The 22,273-nt window shown below is 39.7% G+C and overlaps 2 protein-coding genes across 7 annotated transcripts in view; both read right to left on the bottom strand.

Moving 5' to 3' along the window:
• Nucleotides 1-8,452, bottom strand: part of odf2a (outer dense fiber of sperm tails 2a) — a 48,847-nt gene extending 40,395 nt beyond the window's left edge. For 2 of the 4 annotated variants that reach the window (XM_059994116.1, XM_059994119.1), the window contains exons 1-3: nucleotides 8,371-8,452; nucleotides 2,362-2,475; nucleotides 386-505 (exon numbers count right to left, since the gene is read on the bottom strand). In XM_059994116.1, coding sequence (XP_059850099.1) covers nucleotides 386-505; nucleotides 2,362-2,475; nucleotides 8,371-8,373 — 237 coding nt within the window. In that variant the 5' untranslated portion in view covers nucleotides 8,374-8,452. Of the gene's footprint in view, nucleotides 1-385; nucleotides 506-2,361; nucleotides 2,476-4,902; nucleotides 7,588-8,370 lie in introns of those variants that run through there. The other 2 variants (XM_059994117.1, XM_059994118.1) reach the window with 2 other exon arrangements.
• Nucleotides 8,453-12,337: 3,885 nt separating this feature from the next.
• On the bottom strand, nucleotides 12,338-21,624 carry ptgesl (prostaglandin E synthase 2-like). 3 transcript variants are annotated; one of them, XM_059994112.1, is made up of 7 exons: nucleotides 21,305-21,610; nucleotides 17,770-17,964; nucleotides 16,383-16,438; nucleotides 15,081-15,233; nucleotides 13,680-13,880; nucleotides 13,409-13,526; nucleotides 12,338-12,698 (listed from the first exon to the last, which is right to left on the bottom strand). In XM_059994112.1, exons 1-7 carry the CDS (start codon nucleotides 21,566-21,568, stop codon nucleotides 12,564-12,566), a joined length of 1,122 nt encoding a protein of 373 aa, XP_059850095.1. In that variant the 5' UTR covers nucleotides 21,569-21,610; the 3' UTR covers nucleotides 12,338-12,563. The 3 variants fall into 3 exon arrangements, with proteins under 3 accessions (XP_059850095.1, XP_059850097.1, XP_059850096.1); XM_059994114.1 differs by lacking the exon at nucleotides 13,680-13,880 and having other exon boundaries at nucleotides 21,305-21,624; XM_059994113.1 differs by lacking the exon at nucleotides 15,081-15,233 and having other exon boundaries at nucleotides 21,305-21,615.
• Nucleotides 21,625-22,273: the final 649 nt, after the last annotated feature.

Here is a 22,273-nt window from a genome sequence, read left to right as displayed (position 1 = left end):
TCACTGGAAAAGGAAGAAGCTTTATTTTTAAGTGTTCTGCGAAATTAAAGAAATGGAAGGAGCAGAGAAATAGAATACAGACAAGCCAGAGTTCTCCCTCAAATCTCCATTCTTTCCATCCCTTCAGCTTAGGGCTGTTGAGGTTAGGATTAGTAAATTGTGGGCATGGTATATTGGCTTGGCTGCCCAGTATAATCCTTATGACTTGATTTGACACAAATGACGCATATTACTATAAATTTCAATGGTTCAATGTACAATTGACAAATAAAGCTAATTTTTGTAATCTCTGTCATCAAAGCATTATTCATTGGAGTCAGACGGACACCAGAATTAAATAAGCATTGATGCAAACTAGAACTTTCAAGGAGTTATGGGTACAAACCTCCCATTTGTAGCCAAGTTCTCTTACTGATGTTTTGCCTGGTGGAATCCATGGCACCTTGGTCTTTACCTTGCTGACTGGTCTCAGGTTGCCATATTCGAGTGCTCCTTTCAGTTTCTGCTAAATGTTGAAAGTAAGGATGTTACAATACCATGAAATCTATCAATGTTATGAGAATGTCTATCAGGACAGGTTTCACCTGAAGAAGGCTCAGACCAGTATTACAGTGAATCAAATCATTAAGATAGTAGATAACATTCTGACCTAAGTATTTCGACCAGCTGAAATACAAAAAGTTAGAAGGAATGAACAAAGTGATTGCACATAACTACAAAGTGGATAATGATAAACAGACTCCATCATGAAGAAACAGGGCATACAAACATAGTAATACATTTCCAGTGAGCATCAGAGCAGAGATGAAGGGGAAAACAAAACTGAAGAATAATTTCTTGAATGTGCACAGCATTTGTAACAAGGCAATGAATTAACGGCATAAATCAAAACAAATGCTTACAATTTAAGCCTCTACAAGCCTCTACTGTGAGGTGAATAAGGCAGAAAGTAAATATTTTCCAACTTTGAGAAAAGATAGGTATAATGCAAACAGAGGGATAGCCATGATATTAAAGAATAGGACGAAGGAATTGAAAAGAGTAATTGAGTTTATTGTAATGTCCATATATATGCACAGGTGAAATGAAAAGCTTACTTGCAGCAGAATCATAGGAACATAGCATGGGAAACACAATATTCACAAAATTATACAAAATTATCTAAGAAAGAACACAATTAGTACAAAATCCCACCAAGTCCCCTGTAGTTCAAAGCAGTCTTAGTTCATGATATTAATATAGAGATTCACCATAGTAATCTAGACGAAAGGTTCTTTGTTCAGAGATTCAATAGGTGGAATAAATTTTGTTGGGGCTAAGAAACAACAAGTGGCAGGAAATACTTGCAACAGCTCCATATAGTCCCACAAATGGTAGAGTTAATGGAAGGCATATTAGAAATGAAGGAATACTGGTGCAGGTAACAATTGCAATACAATAATCTTTAAACCAAATATAAATTAAGTGAATGTAACTGAAGATGAACTAATTGAGTAAAAGAATTTTTTTTACATTAGTATGATGAAGCACCAATAACTAAATAGACTAATTTAGATTTGGTATAGTATAATGAGAAAAGTAATTATAATATATTAAAAGTGAAAGTGAGATCTTAAAACTGCTTCAACAAACTAAGAAGGTGAGAAGCAGGAGCTGGTTACGGTAGAATGGATAAGGCAAAAGTGATTTATCTGGACATTCATGGGTATCATATGAGATTAAACAAAAACTAGACTGCAACTAAGTAAATCTTCACTACAAAACAAAATTAGAACACATGGGACTGAATGAATGGAATAGGAAATATAGAAAAGAGGTAGGAATTGCAGGAATCTGATTAGGTTAGGAAGCCACTATTTGTAAGGAAACACGAGGAAGACACAGAGGAGATAAAGCCATTTTTACTAAAGGAATATAATGTGGAAAAATATACTTTGGTTAAAAAAAATTGCTTACTGTTTTTAAAAATGAGAAAGTGAATGATGTTGGTGTTCATAGGAGATCATAAGGAATATGCTTTCCCAAGGTTGAAGTCCCATAAAGTGGCCACAAAATAAGGCTCAGGAAGCGACAACTAATACATCAGTGCAATTTATACACCAATTTTACAATGAAGGTCTTTGAACAAACTGCATCTTGTTGCTGATATTAAACCACCATTCTCACTCGCAATGAGTACTCAAAATGCAAAAGAAATATGACATTTATCAAAAAAGTGCAAATAAAATGTATTCATATAAAAGGAATAAGTCAAAAAGATAAAAAATCTTAATAGTTCAGAGGTCGTGGCAGAGGTGAAAAGAGTGTGAGCACACAAGACTAACTTCATCTAATTTTCCACTGAGAGAGCCAAGGGATTACCTGGACTTTCTTTGCTTGTTTTGGACTCTTCTTAACATGAACATGAACAGGAGTTGTTTCATCAACATGCACATGGAGAAGAGGAGAGGTTCTTGTTTTCATTTCCCTTCTCAGCTGTTCAAAGTAACACAAAGAATCAGATGGTTCACAGAATCTCACAGCACAGAAACAGGCTTTTCAGCCCACTCTATCAAATCCAACCATCAACTGTACTGTACTTACTTATACTAATCCCATTTGCTAGCTTTTTCTTCAAGACTTTGGTGATTGAAATCCTTGTCCAGAAATTTCATGAATATTGTTAGAGGCTCTGCTTCAAGCAGAGCTTCCTGAATTCCATGAAAAGGTTAACCTCCATCTATCCAGTTATATCACGTGATTTCAAAATAATTTTTTTTATATTCAAAACACCACAATAAAATAGGACACTAATTCAGACCATTCCTTCAAAAGAAATGCATATTTACAGTACATTCAAAAGGAACAGTAGATTTATTTATTAAAGATCAGGATGGGAAAGTAGCAGAAACACAGAAGTTACTGTCAGAAGGCTGTGTAACCAGAAAAGGAGCATTCAGTTAATTTGTTTCTCAAGCATCCAAGAGTGAAATATTGGGGATAGTAGAGATCTGAAAAATAAAACAGAAAAAGCTAGAATTGCTCAGCAGATCAGATAGTACCCATGGAGAGAGAATCAGAATTTACTTTTCAAATTACGACCTTTCATCTGAATCAATGAAGTGTCAGTGAGCAGAAACATTGACTTTGCTTTTTTTCCCTCCACTGATGCTGCTGGCCTGCTAAATACAGTGGATTCCAGTTAATTGGGTCCTTGATTAGCTGGGACAGCCACTTATTTGCGACAACTCTTAAAGAAAAAAAACGAATCAAGACAATAGCCCGGATTCCCTTAATTTATTTGAGACACTATGCTGCTTCATTGGGACAGGGGTTTGTTACCAAACAGTTTCTAACTAGCATCAAATGCATGCACCTGTACGACCATTAGATACTACAATGTGCTTACAGCAAATAGTTTTTAAATAGCCTCAGTTGCTTATGCATGTGTTCAAAAAGTAATGATCTTCATCACTAATAGTTGTCGATAAATAAGCAGTAAGGCAATTCAGAACAGTTTTGCTCACTGCGGTTTCAAGCATTCATGCTCAGAGATGCCAGAAATGGCCGAGTGAAAATGAAATGATTTCACTATTTCAGCGAGTTAGGAACTACAAATAATTTGAAGATATTGACAATTATCTTGAATGCTACAATGAAAAGGAAGATTTGGAAGGATACATCATCGATAGCATTGTTTGAAGGCAGTCCATATCTACACTAAGTGTCTGTGTTGATTTTGTTCATTTGCAGTGAATCAAAAGAACACAACAGGAAACAGGTACTCTGTATATATTCCTCCATTGAGAACAATTAGGAACTCCTACACAGTTTAATAGTATTGTTGTAGTATTGATAGTGTTCTAATTTGTTCTGTAGTTCATTTAAATACATGATTTGTTACTCAGTTAAATGGTACCTTGTCTTTTTATACCTTTTAAACTATTTCCATGAAACTTTGGCTAATTGAGACAGCCGCATAATTAGGCCAAAATACAACTGGAATCTACTGTACTTTCTGTTATTTCAGTTTTATTTAATTCACAGTTGGGAATGTCCAGGTTGAAACAGCTCACCAAAAAATAATTGTTTGTCTTTTTTTTTAAACTTTGCTCGCCTTCAGTGGCTGTTTCCTTGCTTTTTTTTAAGGCATTGACCAAAACTAGTGTATACAGCCATATCTCTTTCTTTAACAACTCTCACTTATTCCAATGTGTGTTAAGTGGATTTCACAATTCAGCCTCACCTTCAATGACAGGCATGTTTAAGCTATTCACACTTTGCCAGGCATAATTTTTGCTGTTATTGAAATTAATGTACCTGTCCTTCATCTCACTGTGCAATTGTACCAAACAATTTAAAAGCAGTTTTATTGTTCCATTTATCCCTTGCAATATTTGGTGTTTAAACAAAAAACACTCTTCTATCACACTGAAGACCGCAAACTTCAATAACTCTAATTCAAATACTCATGCAAATCTTTCTTCCCTTTGCTGTCTTCTGACCCCACAGATTTCTCAAGTTCCATCCCGTGTCAAGTTTTCACTATCCCTCGCTTTCCTTTCCCTGAACTCAAAAGACCAGTCCTTACCAGAAGCTTAAGCTCCTCCCCATACTCAATCTTAATGAATTTAGCACTCAGCACCTTTCCCCATTGCAACCACTTCTTTTGTGCATAAATCACAGTCATAAAAAGATAAAGTACTGAAACAGTTTTATCGACTCACCGTCCACTCTGACCATCAATTGTTCACACCCATTTTACAAGAGTGCTTTTTAAAAAAACAAATCCTCTCCATACTGAAGAACTCTCCCCAGATTCACTCACTCGCCGAAACACTATGGGCAATTTATAGTGGCCAAGCAATCAGCATGAAGGATATGCAAGCTCTACAGACACAGCAATTAAGGTCTGGATTCAACCTGTATCCAAGATGGCGGCACAACGCAGCTTGCAGCGGCCACTCCGGAGCTGATTATCTGTTATTTGTGAAGCAGGGTGTCATGCTCAATCATAATCAGATGAAAAACGGATGTGGGAGCACGGAGGAACATCCGGAAATCTCCAGGAAGACCTTCTTTGTTGCTGCTGCTGTGAGGTCCGAGTCTCTGCTGGGAAGAACAGATCCCCAGTCCTCGGGGTCGCGTTGGCAGGGGCGTCTTAATACTCTTGGCAGAGGATGGTGCTCGGAGAAGCTGTGCCGGAGGGGATGGTCGGAGGCTTGGAAGTTTGACAGACTCGGAGTCTGCTGCAATCAGGTCACTTTCAGTGTGTGCTGTGTCTGCGAGGCTGGGTTCGACGGAACTTTCATTGTGTGCTGTGTCTACGAGGCTGAGTCGGGTGGCGCCGTGTAAGTCCATAGCGGGGGTAATCCCTTCTGCTGCCTGCGTGAGATGACTAATCTATCGGGGACCCTGAGGACTTGTGGAAACTGTGTGGTGGTTTCTTTTGAACTTATGGTCTTTTAACATCTTTGGACTATTTTTACTGTGCCCATAGTCTGTTTTTTTTAATCAATTATGCTATTGTTTGCACTGTTGTAACTATATGTTGTAACTATGTGGTTTTGTGCAGGTCTTGTAGCTTTAGTTTTTGGTCTTGTTTTGTCTGGTGGAATTGGAGCTCCTTTCTGGGGAACACACTAAGATGGCAGCGCGATATTAATACGCAGCAGCCTCTCCGGACTCTGGATCGGGGATTGCCAAACAGTATGTAGATTTTCTGGTGTAGTCTGTTTTGTCATGTGCTTTTGTGATATCATTCTGAAGGAACATTGTCTCATTTTTTAACTGCATTGCATTTGTGGTTTTTAAATGACAATAAACTGAATCTGAATCTTTGTTGTGAGGGTGTGGCTCTATTAACTGCACCACTGTGCCACCCACACTATGGCCCCCTTTCTCCCATCTCTGGAATTTCTATCAATTTGGACACTGTTTCTGGCTTTTTTCTACTCAAAAGGAAATTGATCATTGTTACACACACATAAAATGCTGGAGGAACTCAGCAGGCCAGGCAGCATCTGTAGAAAAAAGTACAGTCGACGTTTCACGTCAAAACCCTTTGGCAGGACTAGCAGCTGATTTAAAAGGTGGAGGAGGGGAGAGCAAAACACCAGAAGATAGGTGAAACTTGGAGGGGGAGGGATGAACTAGAGCTGGGAAGTTGATTGGTGAAAGAGACAGAAGGCCATGGAAGAAAGAAAAAGGGCGTGGGGATGAAGAAGTGCTAGAGAGGCGATGGGTGGGCAAGGAGGTAAGGCGAGGGAGGGAAAAGGGGATGGGAAATGGCGAAGGGTGGGGTGGGGGTGGAGAGCATTACCAGAAATTCAAGAAATCAATGTTCACACCATCAGGCTGGAGGCTACCCAAACAGAATACACAATGTTCTTCCTCCAAACCAAGTGTGGCTTCATCACGACAGTGGAGGAGGCCATGGATGGACATATTGAAATGAGAATGGGAAGTAGAATTAAAACAGGTGGCCACTGTGAGATCCCTGCTTGTCTTGGTGGACAGAGTTTAGATGCTTGGCGAAGCAGTCTCCCAATCTACGTCGGGTCTCACCGATATACAGAAGGCCACACCGGGCACAGTAAGTGACCCCAACAGACTCACAGGTGAAGCGTCGCCTCACCTGGAAGGGCTGTTTAGGGCCCTGAATGGTAGTGAGGGAGGAAGTGTAGGGGCAGGTGTGGCACTTAATCCACTGGCAAGGGTAAGTGCCAAGAGAGAGATCAGCAGGGAGGACAAACAGACAAGTGAGTCACTGAAGGAGTGATCCCTGTGTAAAGCAGAAAGTGGGGGGGGGGGGGAGAGAAGAGAGGGAAAGATGAGCTTGGTGGTGTGATTGCATTGGAGATGGCATAAGTTTCAGAGAATTATATGCTGGACGCAGAGGCTGGTGTGATGGTAGGTGAGGACAAGAGGAACCCTATCCCTGGTAGGATGGTGGGGGGATGGGGTGAGAGCAGACATGCATGAGCTGGAAGAGATACTGCTGAGGGTAGTGTTGTGGTGGAGGTAGGGAAGCCCCTTTCTTTGGAAAAGGAGGACCTCTCCTTCTTCTAGAATGAAAAGCCTCATCCTAAGAGCAGATGCGGTGGAGATGGAGGAATTGAGATAAGGGGATGGATCATTGCAGTGACTGATTTATTCTTCACTCTGTTCTACGATCTATGTCTCTCTGAACTTGCAGCTCTACACTCCAACATTGTCATCAAACCACTGACAAAGCCGGAGTTACAAGCAAACGAACTTTTGCTTTGCAGAAGCTCTCAGACATCTGAACCTGTTCCATGACATCACCACTGCATATCAGACTACTGTTTCCAAGACACCCACTGACATCATTCCCTCCAGGGTGTTCTCTTTATGGCCTCAGACACCAGACATCCTGCTCCCATCCACTCCCAACATCCCCAAGCAGGAATGTCTTAGTAGACAAGCTGTTTCAGCCGGCTCTACAGAACTTGTAGACCCTTTTCACTACATCCATGACACCTCAGACACCCTCCACCATTTTGATGGTTTCCTGATCCCAAATGGCTTACCAAGCATGTCAAATCCATCTGGACCTCCATCCACTTCAGGAAGGCCTAACCAGAGTCACTCCACCATAACGTTCATTCGTCTTTAGAGAATAAACATAGTTCTGACGAAAGGTCAGAGATCTTAAATGGCAATTGTTTCTCTCTCTCTCTGTACTTATTGCCTAACCTGTTGAGTGCCTCCTGCTTTTTCCTTTTCATGAAAAAAAAGCCCGTGACCATATGTTTACAGTTGGTAACTCATGCAGCAGGAAAACAATGATTTTCTAGTATCACAAAATTATCGCCTTTGCCTAAGCCTGCCGCAATATTTCCAGTATATGTGTATCAAACGAAAACCCGGCTGGCTGGTCCATTATATAACTTTGAAATTGAAGGTCAGTGTCGTTATTTGGACTAGGGTTTCTTCCGAAAACCCACATCGGGGTGCGTCGAAATCAAATTTAGGAAACCAAGGAATATCGTCATCCCCGTCCCTAATCCCAGGGGACAAACTTTGGGCCGAAAACGAGTGAACCTGGAAGATTTAGGGCAGTGATTGTTGGCGGTTTATCCAGGGAAGTGAAGGCCGAGAGGGAGACGTGGGGATGGCCTCGGATGAATGTAAGATACACCCCGCCCTCCACCCTAAAGATGCGCTCTCACCGATCCCGTTACTCACTAACAGTGGGATCTTGCCGTTGCCATGAAGTGACCACAGAGTCTTTGTCGTATGACAGAAATCACTGCCCCGCTTTGTTTGCCCTCATGCTGAAACGTATATTAATTAAACAAACACGATCCTTCCTTTTGTAATCGATACCACCTCCGCCACGGTTTTGTTAGGTGGACGGGACCTTACCATACGAAACCCCCGATGATGCCGCCACTTAAGCGATTGATCTGAGCTCACGGCAGCCTCCCAACTTCCGACAGCCACACTCCTTTACGTCACTTCCGGATGCGCTCCGCTCTCTTCTAATTGATGCATTCAAATCGCCCTAACGGTCTCAGCTGCGCTCCGATTCGCTCTCCCCTTGACCCGACTAAAAAAACCTTCCGGGTTACGCTTGCGGTTGGATCTCCATGGCAACCGACCCAACTACTAATAGCCGTTTATTAACTTGTTGGTCTTTACGTTTCCAGGCATACAGCGCAGGATAAGTATATTTACGAAATATGTTTTAATACAAAGATGCAATATAATTAACATGTATGTAATTAGAAACTACAGAGGGGTAAATGATTACACTAGGCATCGACGTTCAGCGTCGTTAGCAACACTAATTGATGAGAGACAGTCTGGATCCGGATAGGTTGTTTGACCAGTTATGTTTTTTACTAGTTGTCTAAGCGGTCATTTTTCCAGGACACTATTCTCTCCGGGACATAATAACCCGCTGGAGATCGATTGTGGTTAACATACTTTTCTGGGGAGGAAAATATCGGGTAATTTATGGGAAACACTGTATATTGTAATGACAGGATTGCCCAATCTCAGGCCTGGCACATAAATTAAAATACTCAGCAAGTCAGGCTGCAGCTGGGGAAAAAGAAGCAAGAGTTAATTTAGCAACACACGCAGAATGCTGGAGGAACTCAGGTCCTGCTGGATGGTCTCGGCCAAAATGTCGACAGTACTTTTTTTCCAAAGATGCTGCCTGGCCTGCTGAGTTCCTCCAGCGTTTTGAGTGTGTTGCTTGGATTTCCAGCAACTGCAGATTTTCTCTTGTTTGTGAACAGTTAACTTTTCAGTTTGAAGGCCCTTTGTCAAAACTGGAAAATGAGGCTGCAGTTACCATGGAAGTACTTTTGCTTTAAAGGTGAGAAATTCTAAGTGGTCATTCCCAGCACAACAAAAGAAAAAAAAAACTGCAGATACAGAAATTTAAAATAAATAGTGGAAATATCTTATGAAGACCCACTCACCCAAAACATTTATTTAATTCTCTGCCATTTCCTTATTCCCCAAGGTAATTTCTCCAGTCTCAGTCTGTTAGTAACCTGATTTGCCATTTGCTAAAATATTGTCAATTTACATATCTGCACTGCATAAGTTTTTATAGCATGTTTTTATACTGGACTACACTCACATACACATAATAAAACTTGCACAAGTTCAGAGAAAACCACCCTTTTTAGCTTGGCACTTTACCATCTGTCAGCTGAGATCATAACAACCCCACCCCCCATTTCTAAAATAGATCACAAATAGGCATCAGCATTCAGCATCGTTAGCAACTCTAATTGCTGTGGTGCAACCATGGCTGTGGTGCAACCATGGTTTCAGTGATCACTTGCACCTCATTTGGTCACAAATTTTGTTGCTTTATTGGTGCAGCTTTTCCATCTGCCTTTATCCTGAACTTTCATCCCCTAACTTCCTTCCCATCAGAGACTCTTTGCATTGTCCTTTCCTGTCCACTTGCTTGGTCTTGTTTAATCTTTATTTTTTTCCCCAGCTCTGATTAATACTTATTTAACCCAAATACTCATTGCACAGAACTAAACTGCTTAAACTTTCTAGTAATTTCTGATTATATAACTTCTCATTACCCATATAAAACTAAAGGTAACACCTCTCAAATTTAAAATTTATACCTTTCATTTGCCTCCACTGCCTCACTTTGATTCCATAACACCTCTAATAAACTATACATGCTCCTTTATTCCCCCCCTTTTGCACATTCCTTATTGTAATCACTTACTGAACCAACACCAGTTCATCTTGCTTTCAACCTTCAAGATACTCTATAAACCATGAAAGTACTGGATCTATTCACAGGGCAGGCAAAATTTATGGAGAGATAAAGTGGTTTAATGTTTCAGTTCAATTGCCTCTCAATGGATGCTGATGGAAATATTTAGCACCTTTTCAGTTTTTATTTCACATTTTCAACATCTGTAGTTTTGTTTTTGCTTTTTTTCCTTCTGAAAATCTACCTAATTGGTTAAGTTCCATAATAATTGTTTAATTTTATTGCTTTAAAACTTCATTCTGTGACACTCCTTGGGATATTATACTATGCTATTACAGTTAAATCTCTTCACTTCCAAGATATGTCAAAGCATTTCACGGATCATTTATTTTTCAATTGTAGTTGTATTTGATGGGGCAGCCATACTACATGCAACAATGAGATAAAAACCCAGTTGAAATCACAAAGACCTAGGGTGGTCCGTACAAGCTGAGAGGTTGCTGTTCCTTCATTGTTGCTTGGTCTAAATCCTGGAATAGCCCATGCAATAGTATCTTTTGTCCTCATTTGGAATATACTATTCCCAAATTAGAGATACACTGTTCCCACACTATCCCATACCCCTGTTCCCACTTATAATGTTGAATTCATAACTCTGAATTATTGCCTTCTGCAATCCAACAATATTACAATTACATTTAATAAAGCATCATTTGTAAAAAGCATTATTTTATTAAATACTATGTCATCCATCTACAAATGTGGCAAACAATACCCCTTAATCTCCAGTTCCCAATTATGTTCGAAGAGACTCCATCTCACCCTGTCTAGGAAAATCAAAACTATCAAAAGATGCATCGTATATAATAAGATTTCGATATAATCTCATAAAATAAACTGACTTTAGAGAAACCCTAGTTTTGCTGAACCAGCAAAATACAACTTAAAGTGGTTAAACATAAGGAGAAATAGAAACAAGGGGATAAAAAAAATAGGAGACGTTAGATATCACAAACTACGTAATGGACAAATTACACTTCCAAGAAAATATACAAATTATTGTGATGCTAGGACTGCTAAGCTGCAGTCAATCTACAAAGAACCAGCATTGAGCTTCTCTCCAATTAACTCAAAGGATGGAAAATATGAATCAAGGTACATCAAGGGAGATCATGCATTAGGGTAATTGTAGTTTCTGTTGCATTAAAGCAAATTGCTGCAATGTAAAAAGGTAAGAGAGAGAATTTACATTTATACAGCACCTCTTATGACCTTGGGTCATACCAAATCATTTTAGAGCCAAGGAAACAGTTTGAGGTCAGCAATTGTCATAATGTTATAAAACATGGCAGCCAATTGCAAAATGAAAAATTCCACAAGATGGTGATCAGATAATCTGGTTATATGAATTTTTATTTACTGATAGTGTGGAACAGGCCCTTCCAACCTAATGAGCAGTTACCCACCTATTTAACACTAGCCTAATCACAAGACAATTTACAATGACCAATTAACCTACTAACTGGTACACCTTTAGACTGTGGGACGAAACCCAGACAAAACCCACGAGGAGAACGTACAAACTCATTACAGACAGTGCCAGAATTGACCTCTGAACTCCAGAAAACCCTGACCTGAACAGCAACACACTAACCGCTACACAGAATGAAAATAAATAGCACTCAAATGGAAAAAAAAGAGCAACATACAAGTATATAATGGTCTTACCAATAACTTAATGACTGTTTTCTGGTTTTTTGGCTCTTCCATTCCTTGTACTTATTTTAAAAAAGTGATTACTTTTACCAGTCCTTAAATATCACAAAAGAAATTAGAAATTAGAAATTTCTATAGAAATTAGTCTATATTCTCTATAGCACATTGCATTTGCTGTGTACTGTCAGTGCAATTCAGTAGTCCATTTTATTTTTGTTTTTTATTTCAATGCTCACAATCATCGGACTGCTTAATTTATGAATGCCATGATTTTTAAAGCTATGGTTTGTTGTTTTCATTAGCCCATTTTTTAAAAAGTAACCATCTTCATAGATGCTCTTACACTCGAAATGAGAACACAACAGTTTTCCCCTCCAATCATCTTTAAGCAGAATAAACACAATAATACCTGAACAGAGTTTGGAGCAAAAAGTGCATGACTATATTTGCCAATTTTATTTTAGTTTCAGGCTTGCCCTGGTATTTGCTTCAGACCAGAGTTGAGAGACGGATATAGCATTGCTCTAATTCACACTTACTTTTAACAAAGGATGAGTGTTTTGTGATTGAACTTTTAAACAAAATTCCTTTTCTCCAGATACATCCTGTGGTCCGTTCAAAACCATAAAAACATTTAACGCTATTTAATGCTCAATTCCTGTCCTTTCTGGACATTTTCTTCCATCCTTTGATACCATGTCTTGATTTTGGTGTTTGCCATCATGTCACCGAATGCCTCCAGACCTTCCATTACCCGGAGAACTCCATAGACAGCCTGCAAGGAAGGGAAAAAGACAGAAATAGACTTACAGACCCAAGAGGTGATACTCATCACAATAAATGGATAGACAGGAGCTCACAACTCTACAAAGACCATAAAATACAAGTGCAAAATTATGCCATTTGGCTCATTGAGTCTGATCTGCTGATCTAATGTTCCTTTCAGCCCCAATCTCCTGTCTGCTCCCTGTATCCCTTCATGCCTTGAAAAATCAGATATCCATTAATCTATGCCTTAAATATATGTAAAGACTTGGCCTTCACAGCTGCCTGTGGCAATGAATTCCACGGATTCAGCACTCTCTGGATAAAGAAGTTCCTACTCATCTCTGTTCTAAAAGGACACCTCTTTATTTTGAGGCCATGTCTAGTCCTAGACCCTCCCACCATAGGAAACATCCTCTCCATATCCACTCTACTGAGGCCTTTCAATATTTGACATGTTTCAATTAGGTCACCGTTCATCCTTCTGAATTCCAGAGAACACAGGCAAAGACCCATCAAACGCTCTTCATATGACAAGCCATTCAATTATTTTTGTGAACCTCCTTTGAATCCTCTCCAGATAAGGGGCTCAAACTTGCTCAAAATACTACCAAGTGAGGCCACTTCTCTCTTCCAGAGGCACAACCTGTTCAAATGTTCGTTAAAGTTAGCTGTGGAATCAGGGCACCCAAATATAATCCAAAGTGAACTTGCTCTTACCAAGTCAGCAAGATTGGGCACACTTCCACCCATAAATGGCCTGTGGTTGCCCACAGCAGCAATCCATTGATTGACTGCTTTGTACAGGTCCTGCCGCACATCATCATGAAGATTGTGTCTGAAACCAGCAAGGGTACAAATTTAGTAAGATGAGGCACAGGTCAAAATGCTTCACTTTAGTCTAACAGTCAAAGAATGTGATACATCTGTTTCAAGTGGTGTCCAGATACCTGGACTTAATTAAGTACTCTAAAGATTCAAATGCATGTACCTTGACTTGAGTCTCTTGCTGACAAAGAACATGGCAGCTGCTCCAACATACTTGGCAAAAAATCCTTCAAACGCACCAAATTTCCCCTCCCGCACAATATAATCAAAAGACTCTAGGGCTTCTCTAGGAGTCCGATAGACATTGGGCGAAATGAGATGAACCAACCAGTCATCCACCCACCTGCGCCATTTCATTTCTTCCCTGAACAAGAAGAAGAACCAATACAACTTATACACAAAGAACACACAACATCTGAAGTTGAAATCAGTAAGTTACCATTATCATGGGTTGCAGCCTAGAGAATGCGCACGGGGCATGTGTGGGGGTGGGGGAAAAGATGGGAAGAAGTTCATATTAGCCCATCTCTCCTCCAATCATTCAGAATTATAAAGGGAAGGCATAAGTATACAATGTGTATATTTCATAAATCCCCTGCAAAAACAGTTAAAGTCAAATTCCTGGTCTTCTCTTTCTGTTCATGTGCACAGTAACAACATCTCCAGCAAACCACACTCCCAGACCAAATCAGGTGTGTATAGACACTTCCATCACTGAAACTGGGCCAAGTAGTGAGGGCTCATCATACAACAGCACTATGGGAACGTTTTGTACACAAAATCCAGCAATTCAAGAAAATGATCTATCATTGCTATCTCAAGGTATTTGACCAGGGATGCCCAGAACCTGAAAATACATCTTTGAACAGATACAATACAGGCTTCTAAATACAAGAGATCTGATTTAGGACTGAGTAGTTTATAACTTGTTGATGGTGGAAACCAAGCAATAATAGTTATATTGACCTTAATGACAGTGATTTCTCAGCCAACACCAGAGATTTTTTTAAAAAATCACTCTGAATGGAACTGCAATTGGATAAATTAACAAATAAGAAATGCAAGGGCCAAGAGGCTGACAAGTTTCACAACTTTGTAATAGTAGCGGGAAATCTGTGATACATTCTCAGGTGAGTAATCATAGATCAAAGTGCAGGGTTGACAACAAACCACACTGCTGTATCATTGTTACTACAAATGAAATGTGGAATATAATGTTTCACTGACACAAAAAAAAACATGGCAGCTTTTATGATTCAGCAAACATTAATGAACAAGTGCTGGGGACATTAGTTAGTGGACAAAGTAAATTTGCCGAACACTTCAAACAGCAGGATAAGATCTTCAGTCATTTATTCAAATAGGGAAAGAAGTCTGGGGGGGGAGGGCAGTGAATATAACATTTAAAAAGACAGGAACCAAATTTTAAAAAAATTATTGCAAAATTAACAGGTTTGGTCAAGAGGGCAGGCACCGAATGATACAGAAGTCTCTCCCTGTTAGAATGAGCAGTACTTATATAGTAATAAAATGATGGGTGTCATTGATATTCCTGTATACGTACTTCCTTGCCTCCTTATTGGGATAGTATTGCTTTTCATCCTGGTCCTCCAGCATCACCCAGTACTTGTTGTTATATTCAGTGATCTCCTTTCCCTTTACATCTTTTGATTTCATCTCTGGGTAGTATGATATCACCTTATTTAAGTTTTTGTCCCTAAGTATTTGAATGAGAGAGGAAGAGAGAAAAAGACAGAGTAAAAAATGGCATGTTTTAACTTGCATTCCAAATCAAGAGTTCCAGTATTTGCGAACATGTTCAAATACAATGTTTGCACCTGCAATTAGCTGTATGCATAACTGTACCACCGACGATTGGGCTGGCATTCAGAGATCATTCAGGGCAGCCAAATAACTGTGAGTAATAGGGGAAAAATTCAAAGGGATCTCCATGTCATTCTTGTCTGTCTCACATACTGATATTGGCAGTAGGGATCACTCTCTTGGACAAGGTTTGACAAGGTCAGGTAACCAGAAGATTTGAGAATACAAATCTCTGTAAATGGATCTCTGTAAAATGGTAGAAATGGCATTATTTTGTCAGTTGTGAGGTGGCAGTTCTGATTGCGCAGTGCTCCCTCAATGCTGCTCTGCAGCATGAGCCCAGATTCTTTTTGCTCACACGTATGGAATGGGTCTTGATAGAAAATACCCAAGGGCAGAGCATGTCCTTTTTCCCCCTTTGTTGTTATTTGTGAAAAGAAAAATAATAAATCTTGGAAAGCTTTTCCTTTTGGGCAAAAATTGGGAAACATGGAAAATAACAAAAGCAGGAGTGAAATTTGAAAACAAACTTAAGATACCTATCTCCAAGACCACTTGTGTGAAGCAGTGAATGAAAACCTTTAAAAATGTCGGAGAGTCATGTGATTGTGTGCTGCAGTCTTCAAGTGAGACACAGAAAGGGCATTGCAAATCTAACTGAGGGCATAAAGCTCTTAGAGGAGTGTCTATTGCATGGTCAAATTAACAACAGTGTTTGCAACCGCAAATATATATGTAACTGATGCCAGTGCCGTGTTTACGCTTAACAACTAGTATATGAAAAGAGAAAGTGCTGGTTTCAAGGAAGCCAACACCGATTTGTTGGCATTCAAGTGAAAAGATGAAAGAAAATTAAATCAAGTTTATAGTCAAAAAGGGTGAAAATACAGAAAACAAAACTAATAGCCAGAGAAGCAGAAATTTAAATGTTTTGACAACAAATTGCTAACACTAAACAGTCAAACATGAGTGTACACTTCACAAAGCCAAGTAGTTTGGAAATACTAAATAACATGATCACTAGTAGCAACTTCTGGTTTACCTGGACACTAAATATGTCTTTATAGCACTGATGATAACTGAAGAATCGTTGATTTGCTGGGGGAAAAAAGGGGAAAAATTGGTTATGAGCTGCTTACTGCACATGCAACTAACAACCACCAAACTTCAATGAACATCCACTCACTTGCTAGATTTCAATTTTTAAAAATATGAAATTCATACTGAACTTAGCACAAACCTTGTGTGTATGTGGGTAGAAACACAGACAGAGAGAGCACACGCACTGGGGCTAACCCACCTCTTTACTTCACCCCCTCCCCCTCTCCTGGTTTCACCTATCACTGCCATCTTGCACTTCTTCCTCCCCTCCTTCTCACCTTCTTATTCTGACTTCTCCGCTTCCTTTCCTGTCCTGATGAAGGCTCTTGGCCCAAAACGCCAACTGTTTACCCTTTTCCACAGATGTCGCCTAACCTGCTGAGTTCCTCCAGCATTTTGTGTGTGTTGGTCTGGATTTCCAGCATCCGCAAATTTCTTCGGGTTTCTGAAATGTTGATTCCTTTCTTCACGGATACTGCCTAATGTGCTGAGTGCTTCTAGGATTCTCTGTTGCTTATTAAATATCCCAAACCGTTTGTATGCAATTAATTAGCTATGCTATAATGCACTTTGGTAAAAGTACCAAACCAGAGAAGATGTATCTAAGATGTTTGTCAGTACATGGCAAGAATTCACTTGTCCAATCTGTACAATGTACATCCAGTGGAGCAGCAGATGGTTTAACAGTTCACTGGAAGGGCAGCAGCTCATGCAATGCAGCGTTTCCTTGCCACTGTACTGAAATGTGCAGCATAAATTATATACTCAGGTCACTAGTCTGGAAAAAGGTTACAATGGATTGCCACATTAGGACAGCAACATCAAAAGTTAAAAGAGAACTCGACTTCTTAGGTTACGTAACTAATGTAGAAATACACAAATCAACACGTTTTACTACTGGGAAAATTATCAGGGGAAGAGGATAAGACCACGTGAACACAGGAGCAGAAATTGTCCATTTTTTCTCTCACACCTGTCTCACCACCACTAGTATCACTCAAACTCCACACTATAAAAAAATCTTTCCTTACACTTTCTTAACCCTTCCCACTTTCTCTGCAACTTGTTTCATTTCCATCTTTTCATCAATTCTGTGAAAAATTAATAACTTGAAACGTTAACATCGATGCCACCTGATCTTCAAGTATTAATAGCGTATTCTGTTTTTATTTTAGCTCTCCTTGCTCTGAAGTAGGCACTGATACCAACCATTATTGCTTTCTGCAAAAACCTTATCATCCCTCCCTCCACCCAAAGACTGCACCACTGACGTCCACAGTTTTTTAAAAAAAAAGACTCTCAGTAGTTTGAACTTATGTGTTACTTACCACCTTCTCGCCATTCTCTCCAATCAAAATTGGAACCTTTCGGTAGCTGGAAAATTTTATCTCTTTCCGTAAGACTGGGTTTACCTCAACAATTTCATAAGGCAATGAATGGAAGTCAAGGAATGCACGGACTTTACTACAGAATGGGCAAGTTTTATACTGATACAGAGTCAGAGACAGACCAGTGCTGGAATCCTGCAATAGAAACAGAGAGATGAAAAGGGAATGAATCCTATCTGGAATCACATACTTCCCAATACCCCACCAAGGAAAACACAAAATCACTAAAATAGATTATGTTGGTACCTCTGAAATCTTCTTGTGTGCAAATTACCAGTTCAACTTTCCTACATTATTAAATTGAGCAAACTTCAGGAGTATTTCAATGGCTGAAGAAGCCAGCATTTGAAGCATTGGTGTCAGTTAAGTGCAAAGTTTCTATTCCTAATTCCAGTTCAGTGGATGCCACAATTCCAGCTAGTTGAGTGGTAACAACCTTGTAAGACCAAAGAGCTGATTGTGGACTTCAGAAAGGGTAGGATGAGGGAACACACACCAATCCTCATGGAGGGATCAGAAGTGGATAGAGTGAGCAATTCCAGTTCCTGTGTGTCAAGATCTCTGAGGATTTAACCTGGTTCCAACATATTGAAACAACTGTAAAGAAGGCGAATCAGCAGCTATATTTCATTAGGAGTTTGAGGAGATTTGGTTTGTCACCTAAGACACTTGAAAACTTCTACAGATTCACGGAGAACATTCTGTCAGGCTGCATCAGTCCGATATGGGGAGCCGGGGATCTACCGTATAGGATCAAAAGAAACTATAGAAAGTAGTAAAATGTCAGCTCCATCTTGGATACTAGTCTCTGCAGTATCCAAGACATCTTAAAGAAGCAGTGCCTCAGAAAGGCAGTGTCCATTATTAAGGACCCTCATCACCAAGGACATGCCCTTTTCTCATTGTTACCATCAGAAAGGATGTAAGAAGCTACTCAATGACTCAGGATCAGCTTCTTCCTCTCTGCTATCCAATTCCTAAATGGACATTGAACCCATGAATACTACCTCACCACTTTTTTATTTCTGCTTTTACACTTTTTAATTTGCATATACTATATATGCAAATTATACTATATGCTATATAGGGGTGTGTGTGTATACACTCATATAAATATATTTACTGTAATTGTTTTTTATACTTATCACATATCGCTTTGTACTGCTGCTACTGAATTAACAAATTTCACGACATATGCTGGTGGTATTGAACCTGATTCTGATACATCCTTATAGCTTTGAACTGGCTTGAGCAGTGATTTACATTTAAGTACATATATAAGCAACATCCACTGAGCAGGAGAAAGTGACACAGGGAAAAGCTATAAACATGAATTTGTATCACATCTCCCTAGTCTTAACACACCTTAAAACAATTTTCAGCTAATGCTGAATGATAAATATTCATAAGATAGGAAACTAGTTTGTTTCCTATATCCTACAAATAACATAATGAGCAAAAAAATCAGTTTGCACTGATGTTGATTGAAAGACGAATGGCAATGCAGCTCTTGTTCAAATTAGTACATTTATGTAATATCTGTTAAAGAAGAGAGAACATCATCTCAGAAAATATCACCTTAAACAAAACGGATTCATCTTGGACTCTACTGACTGAAACCATCAAAGTCACATCTGTTATTGATCTGATTATTCCACTGACATCAGCTACTGTTAGAGGTCATTTCACATCACTTGATTTATTACACAGGTATCAGATAAGACTTGTCTTTTGAGCCGAGCTAACGCATGTTTGATAATATGAATTAAAATCACTTTAAACCAAAGTAACAATTTTAATGTACTAACAAAATCATGGAACGTGATAGTGCTATTCAGTCTCTTCCATCTATCTATGCGAGGATTGTTTTTCAGAACTCACCTGACTTCTGGTCCCACTACACTGCTCATTCTCAACAGCATTTTATATTTCTACCTTACGTGCTACTATTTAATTTTCATTTCAACCCAATTCCAAGGTTAAAGGGGTTAAGTTATAAAGACATGTTGTACAGACTTCAGTTGACTGAATAAATTCAATGTGTAGAAACATTATTTTCTCTAATTTTGAGGCTGTGGTAGAGCCATGACCAAGGTTCACTCCTGACTTCTGTGGAGTTTGTACATTCTCCCTGTGATCACGTGGATTTTCTCCAGTTGCTCCCAGTTTCTTCCCATGTGCAAAAATCCTTGGGTTAGTTTGGCCACTGCAATTTGCCCCTGTGAGCAGTAGAAACTGGGGGTAAATTGATATGATTATGGGGAAAATAAAATTGATGGGTGTAAATAGGCACTTGAAGGTCAATGCAGACTCACTGGGCCAATGGGGCAAAGGATCTGTTTCTGCGCTGTATGACTATGGTATAATCTTAACATTTAGAGCTGGAGCAGTTAGGGTCAATAGAGCCACTCCTTCACACAAAAAGATTGACAAATTCTGGAACTCACTGGATGTTGTGGCTTCTGGTCGAAAGAAATTTCAAAGGAGAGATCTTCATCTGCATTGAGATAAAACAGCAAGTGGAATATCTATCTGGGTGATGCGGCAGATGCAAAAAGTTGAATGCCATAATTCTACTTCTGTGTTTTGCCCAAGAAATAAGACACAGAATTTTACAATAATTAATTTCAGAATAAGTATTAAAAAAGGATTGATACATCACTTTTTCCAGATCTTGGAAAAAAAAGCAAGCTATTCAACTGCAAACCTGGGGATGGTTAGATCTGTTAATTTATTTTTATAGTTTTAAAACTATTATCTTTGCAAAGTTGCAAAATGGGTCCTTAGAGCCACTTGGAAAAGTTTGAAACCCATGGCCAAATAAAACATGCAACCGTGACCTGATATCCAAGTGCAATCCATTTAATAGATTGCTTTTTGAAGTGTAGTCGTTTGTAACGTAAGAAACACAAATCAACTTGTGCACTTATGATAATTACCAGATAATGATTTTTTTTACCTCGATTGAGAAATGGATACTAGCCAGAACAGTGGGATGAGCCCCTCTGCTCATCCTTAATGCTCATATTGCATTATCTTTGCAATAATGCCGCTAAGTCCAAGGGGAAAAAACAGAACCCGTTATAGTGTATAACCTCTCAATACAGCACTACATGTCAGACTACATTTTTGGACTAAAGTTCCCGAAAAACTCAATCTCCTTGCTCATCAGCACGTCAGAATTACCCAAACCTTCAGAAACGTGGCAAAATTTTACAACATTGCTATATCACTCTTTCAGGATTTTCAAACTAAAACAACAACACAATATTTTAAATCTTGGCAGAGTTATGATGGAATTGCACTCAGATGGTGTTTTTGAGCGCAAACCAATTCGAAGTGATTAAAAACTCGGTGCGTTGCAACTACCGGTACTATAACATAGGTAGTTTAATCTGGTGTACTAAATTAAACCCCGATTTCACTGATCGCTAAAACCGCCAGGCCCTATCCACGCGCCTTTCTCCAGTTTCACCTTTGTGAACTGTTGTTCGGCGTGATGCTGCTGAACGTTATGCTTGATCGTCTGGTAGAGTCCCAGCGTTCCACCGAACACAAATGCGAGGCTCAGCGCAGTGCTGCCAACCTTGAACCCCTCTGCCAGTTTCTTCTGAAAACCCCTGCCGGACATATGAAATCTACAGCGAGGCTGCAGTGCCAGAAATTGCCATTTGCAAACCTTGCTAGAAGCTACCAGCCGCATACAATACCGTCCCACACCAACATAGGAAGCTGCCATCTTTAAGTTACGTAATGAGGTTTTTGCCAAGCTATTTTTAGAGACGTATTTTATTGACCACCTCCTCCCCCCCCCCCCCTCCCTCCCGAGATGCCCTTTCGGCATTTCAACTACAAAACAGCTTATGATCAGCAGGGTTCCTAAGTAAGCGATAACAGTGCAGACGAAGTAATAATGGTTGTGCAAAGCAAAATTGCAGTCTTGCTCACAATCATTGTTGAAATCAAAATACGGCTCCAAAGCAATCACGGCCAGCAATTAGTTCGTTTAATCTTTGATGAGAATCGCCTCAGTGTCACCAGCCCAAAATACCTGCTGAGTTCCTCCAGCATTTTGTGTGTGTTGAACGGATTTTTAAAATTGGCCCCTATAATCATGCAATTGGTTCTGTAAGGGAAAAGCATTGTAACACGACTCCCAATTACTCACAAAATGCTGGTGGAACACAGCAGGCCAGGCAGCATCTATAAGGGGCATTCTGTTAATGCACCTCCTCCCTCCCTCACTACCATTCGGGGCCCTAAACAGTCCCACCAGGTGAGGCAACTCCTCACCTATGACAACACACACAAAATACTGGTGGAACACAGCAGGCCAGGCAGCATCTATAAGGAGAAGCACTTCGTCAGGGTTTTGACCCGAAACGTCGACAGTGCTTCTCCCTATAGATGCTGCCTGGCCTGCTGTGTTCCACCAGTATTTTAT

Source organism: Hypanus sabinus, chromosome 18, assembly GCF_030144855.1.
Source record: "Hypanus sabinus isolate sHypSab1 chromosome 18, sHypSab1.hap1, whole genome shotgun sequence".
Taxonomy (NCBI): domain Eukaryota; kingdom Metazoa; phylum Chordata; class Chondrichthyes; order Myliobatiformes; family Dasyatidae; genus Hypanus; species Hypanus sabinus.
Note: the sequence above shows the minus strand (reverse complement) of the source record. Positions and strands in the feature narration are given on the sequence as shown.

Coding starts and splice junctions, on each gene's coding strand:
- ptgesl (XM_059994112.1), bottom strand. CDS start 21,568: ATGGCAGCTTCCTATGTTGGTGTGGGACGGTATTGTATGCGGCTGGTA. Junction 17,965..21,304: donor CCGAACAACAGTTCACAAAG/GTGAAACTGGAG, acceptor TTTCTATTGCAG/GATTCCAGCACTGGTCTGTC. Junction 15,234..16,382: donor AAGACATATTTAGTGTCCAG/GTAAACCAGAAG, acceptor TCAAATACTTAG/GGACAAAAACTTAAATAAGG.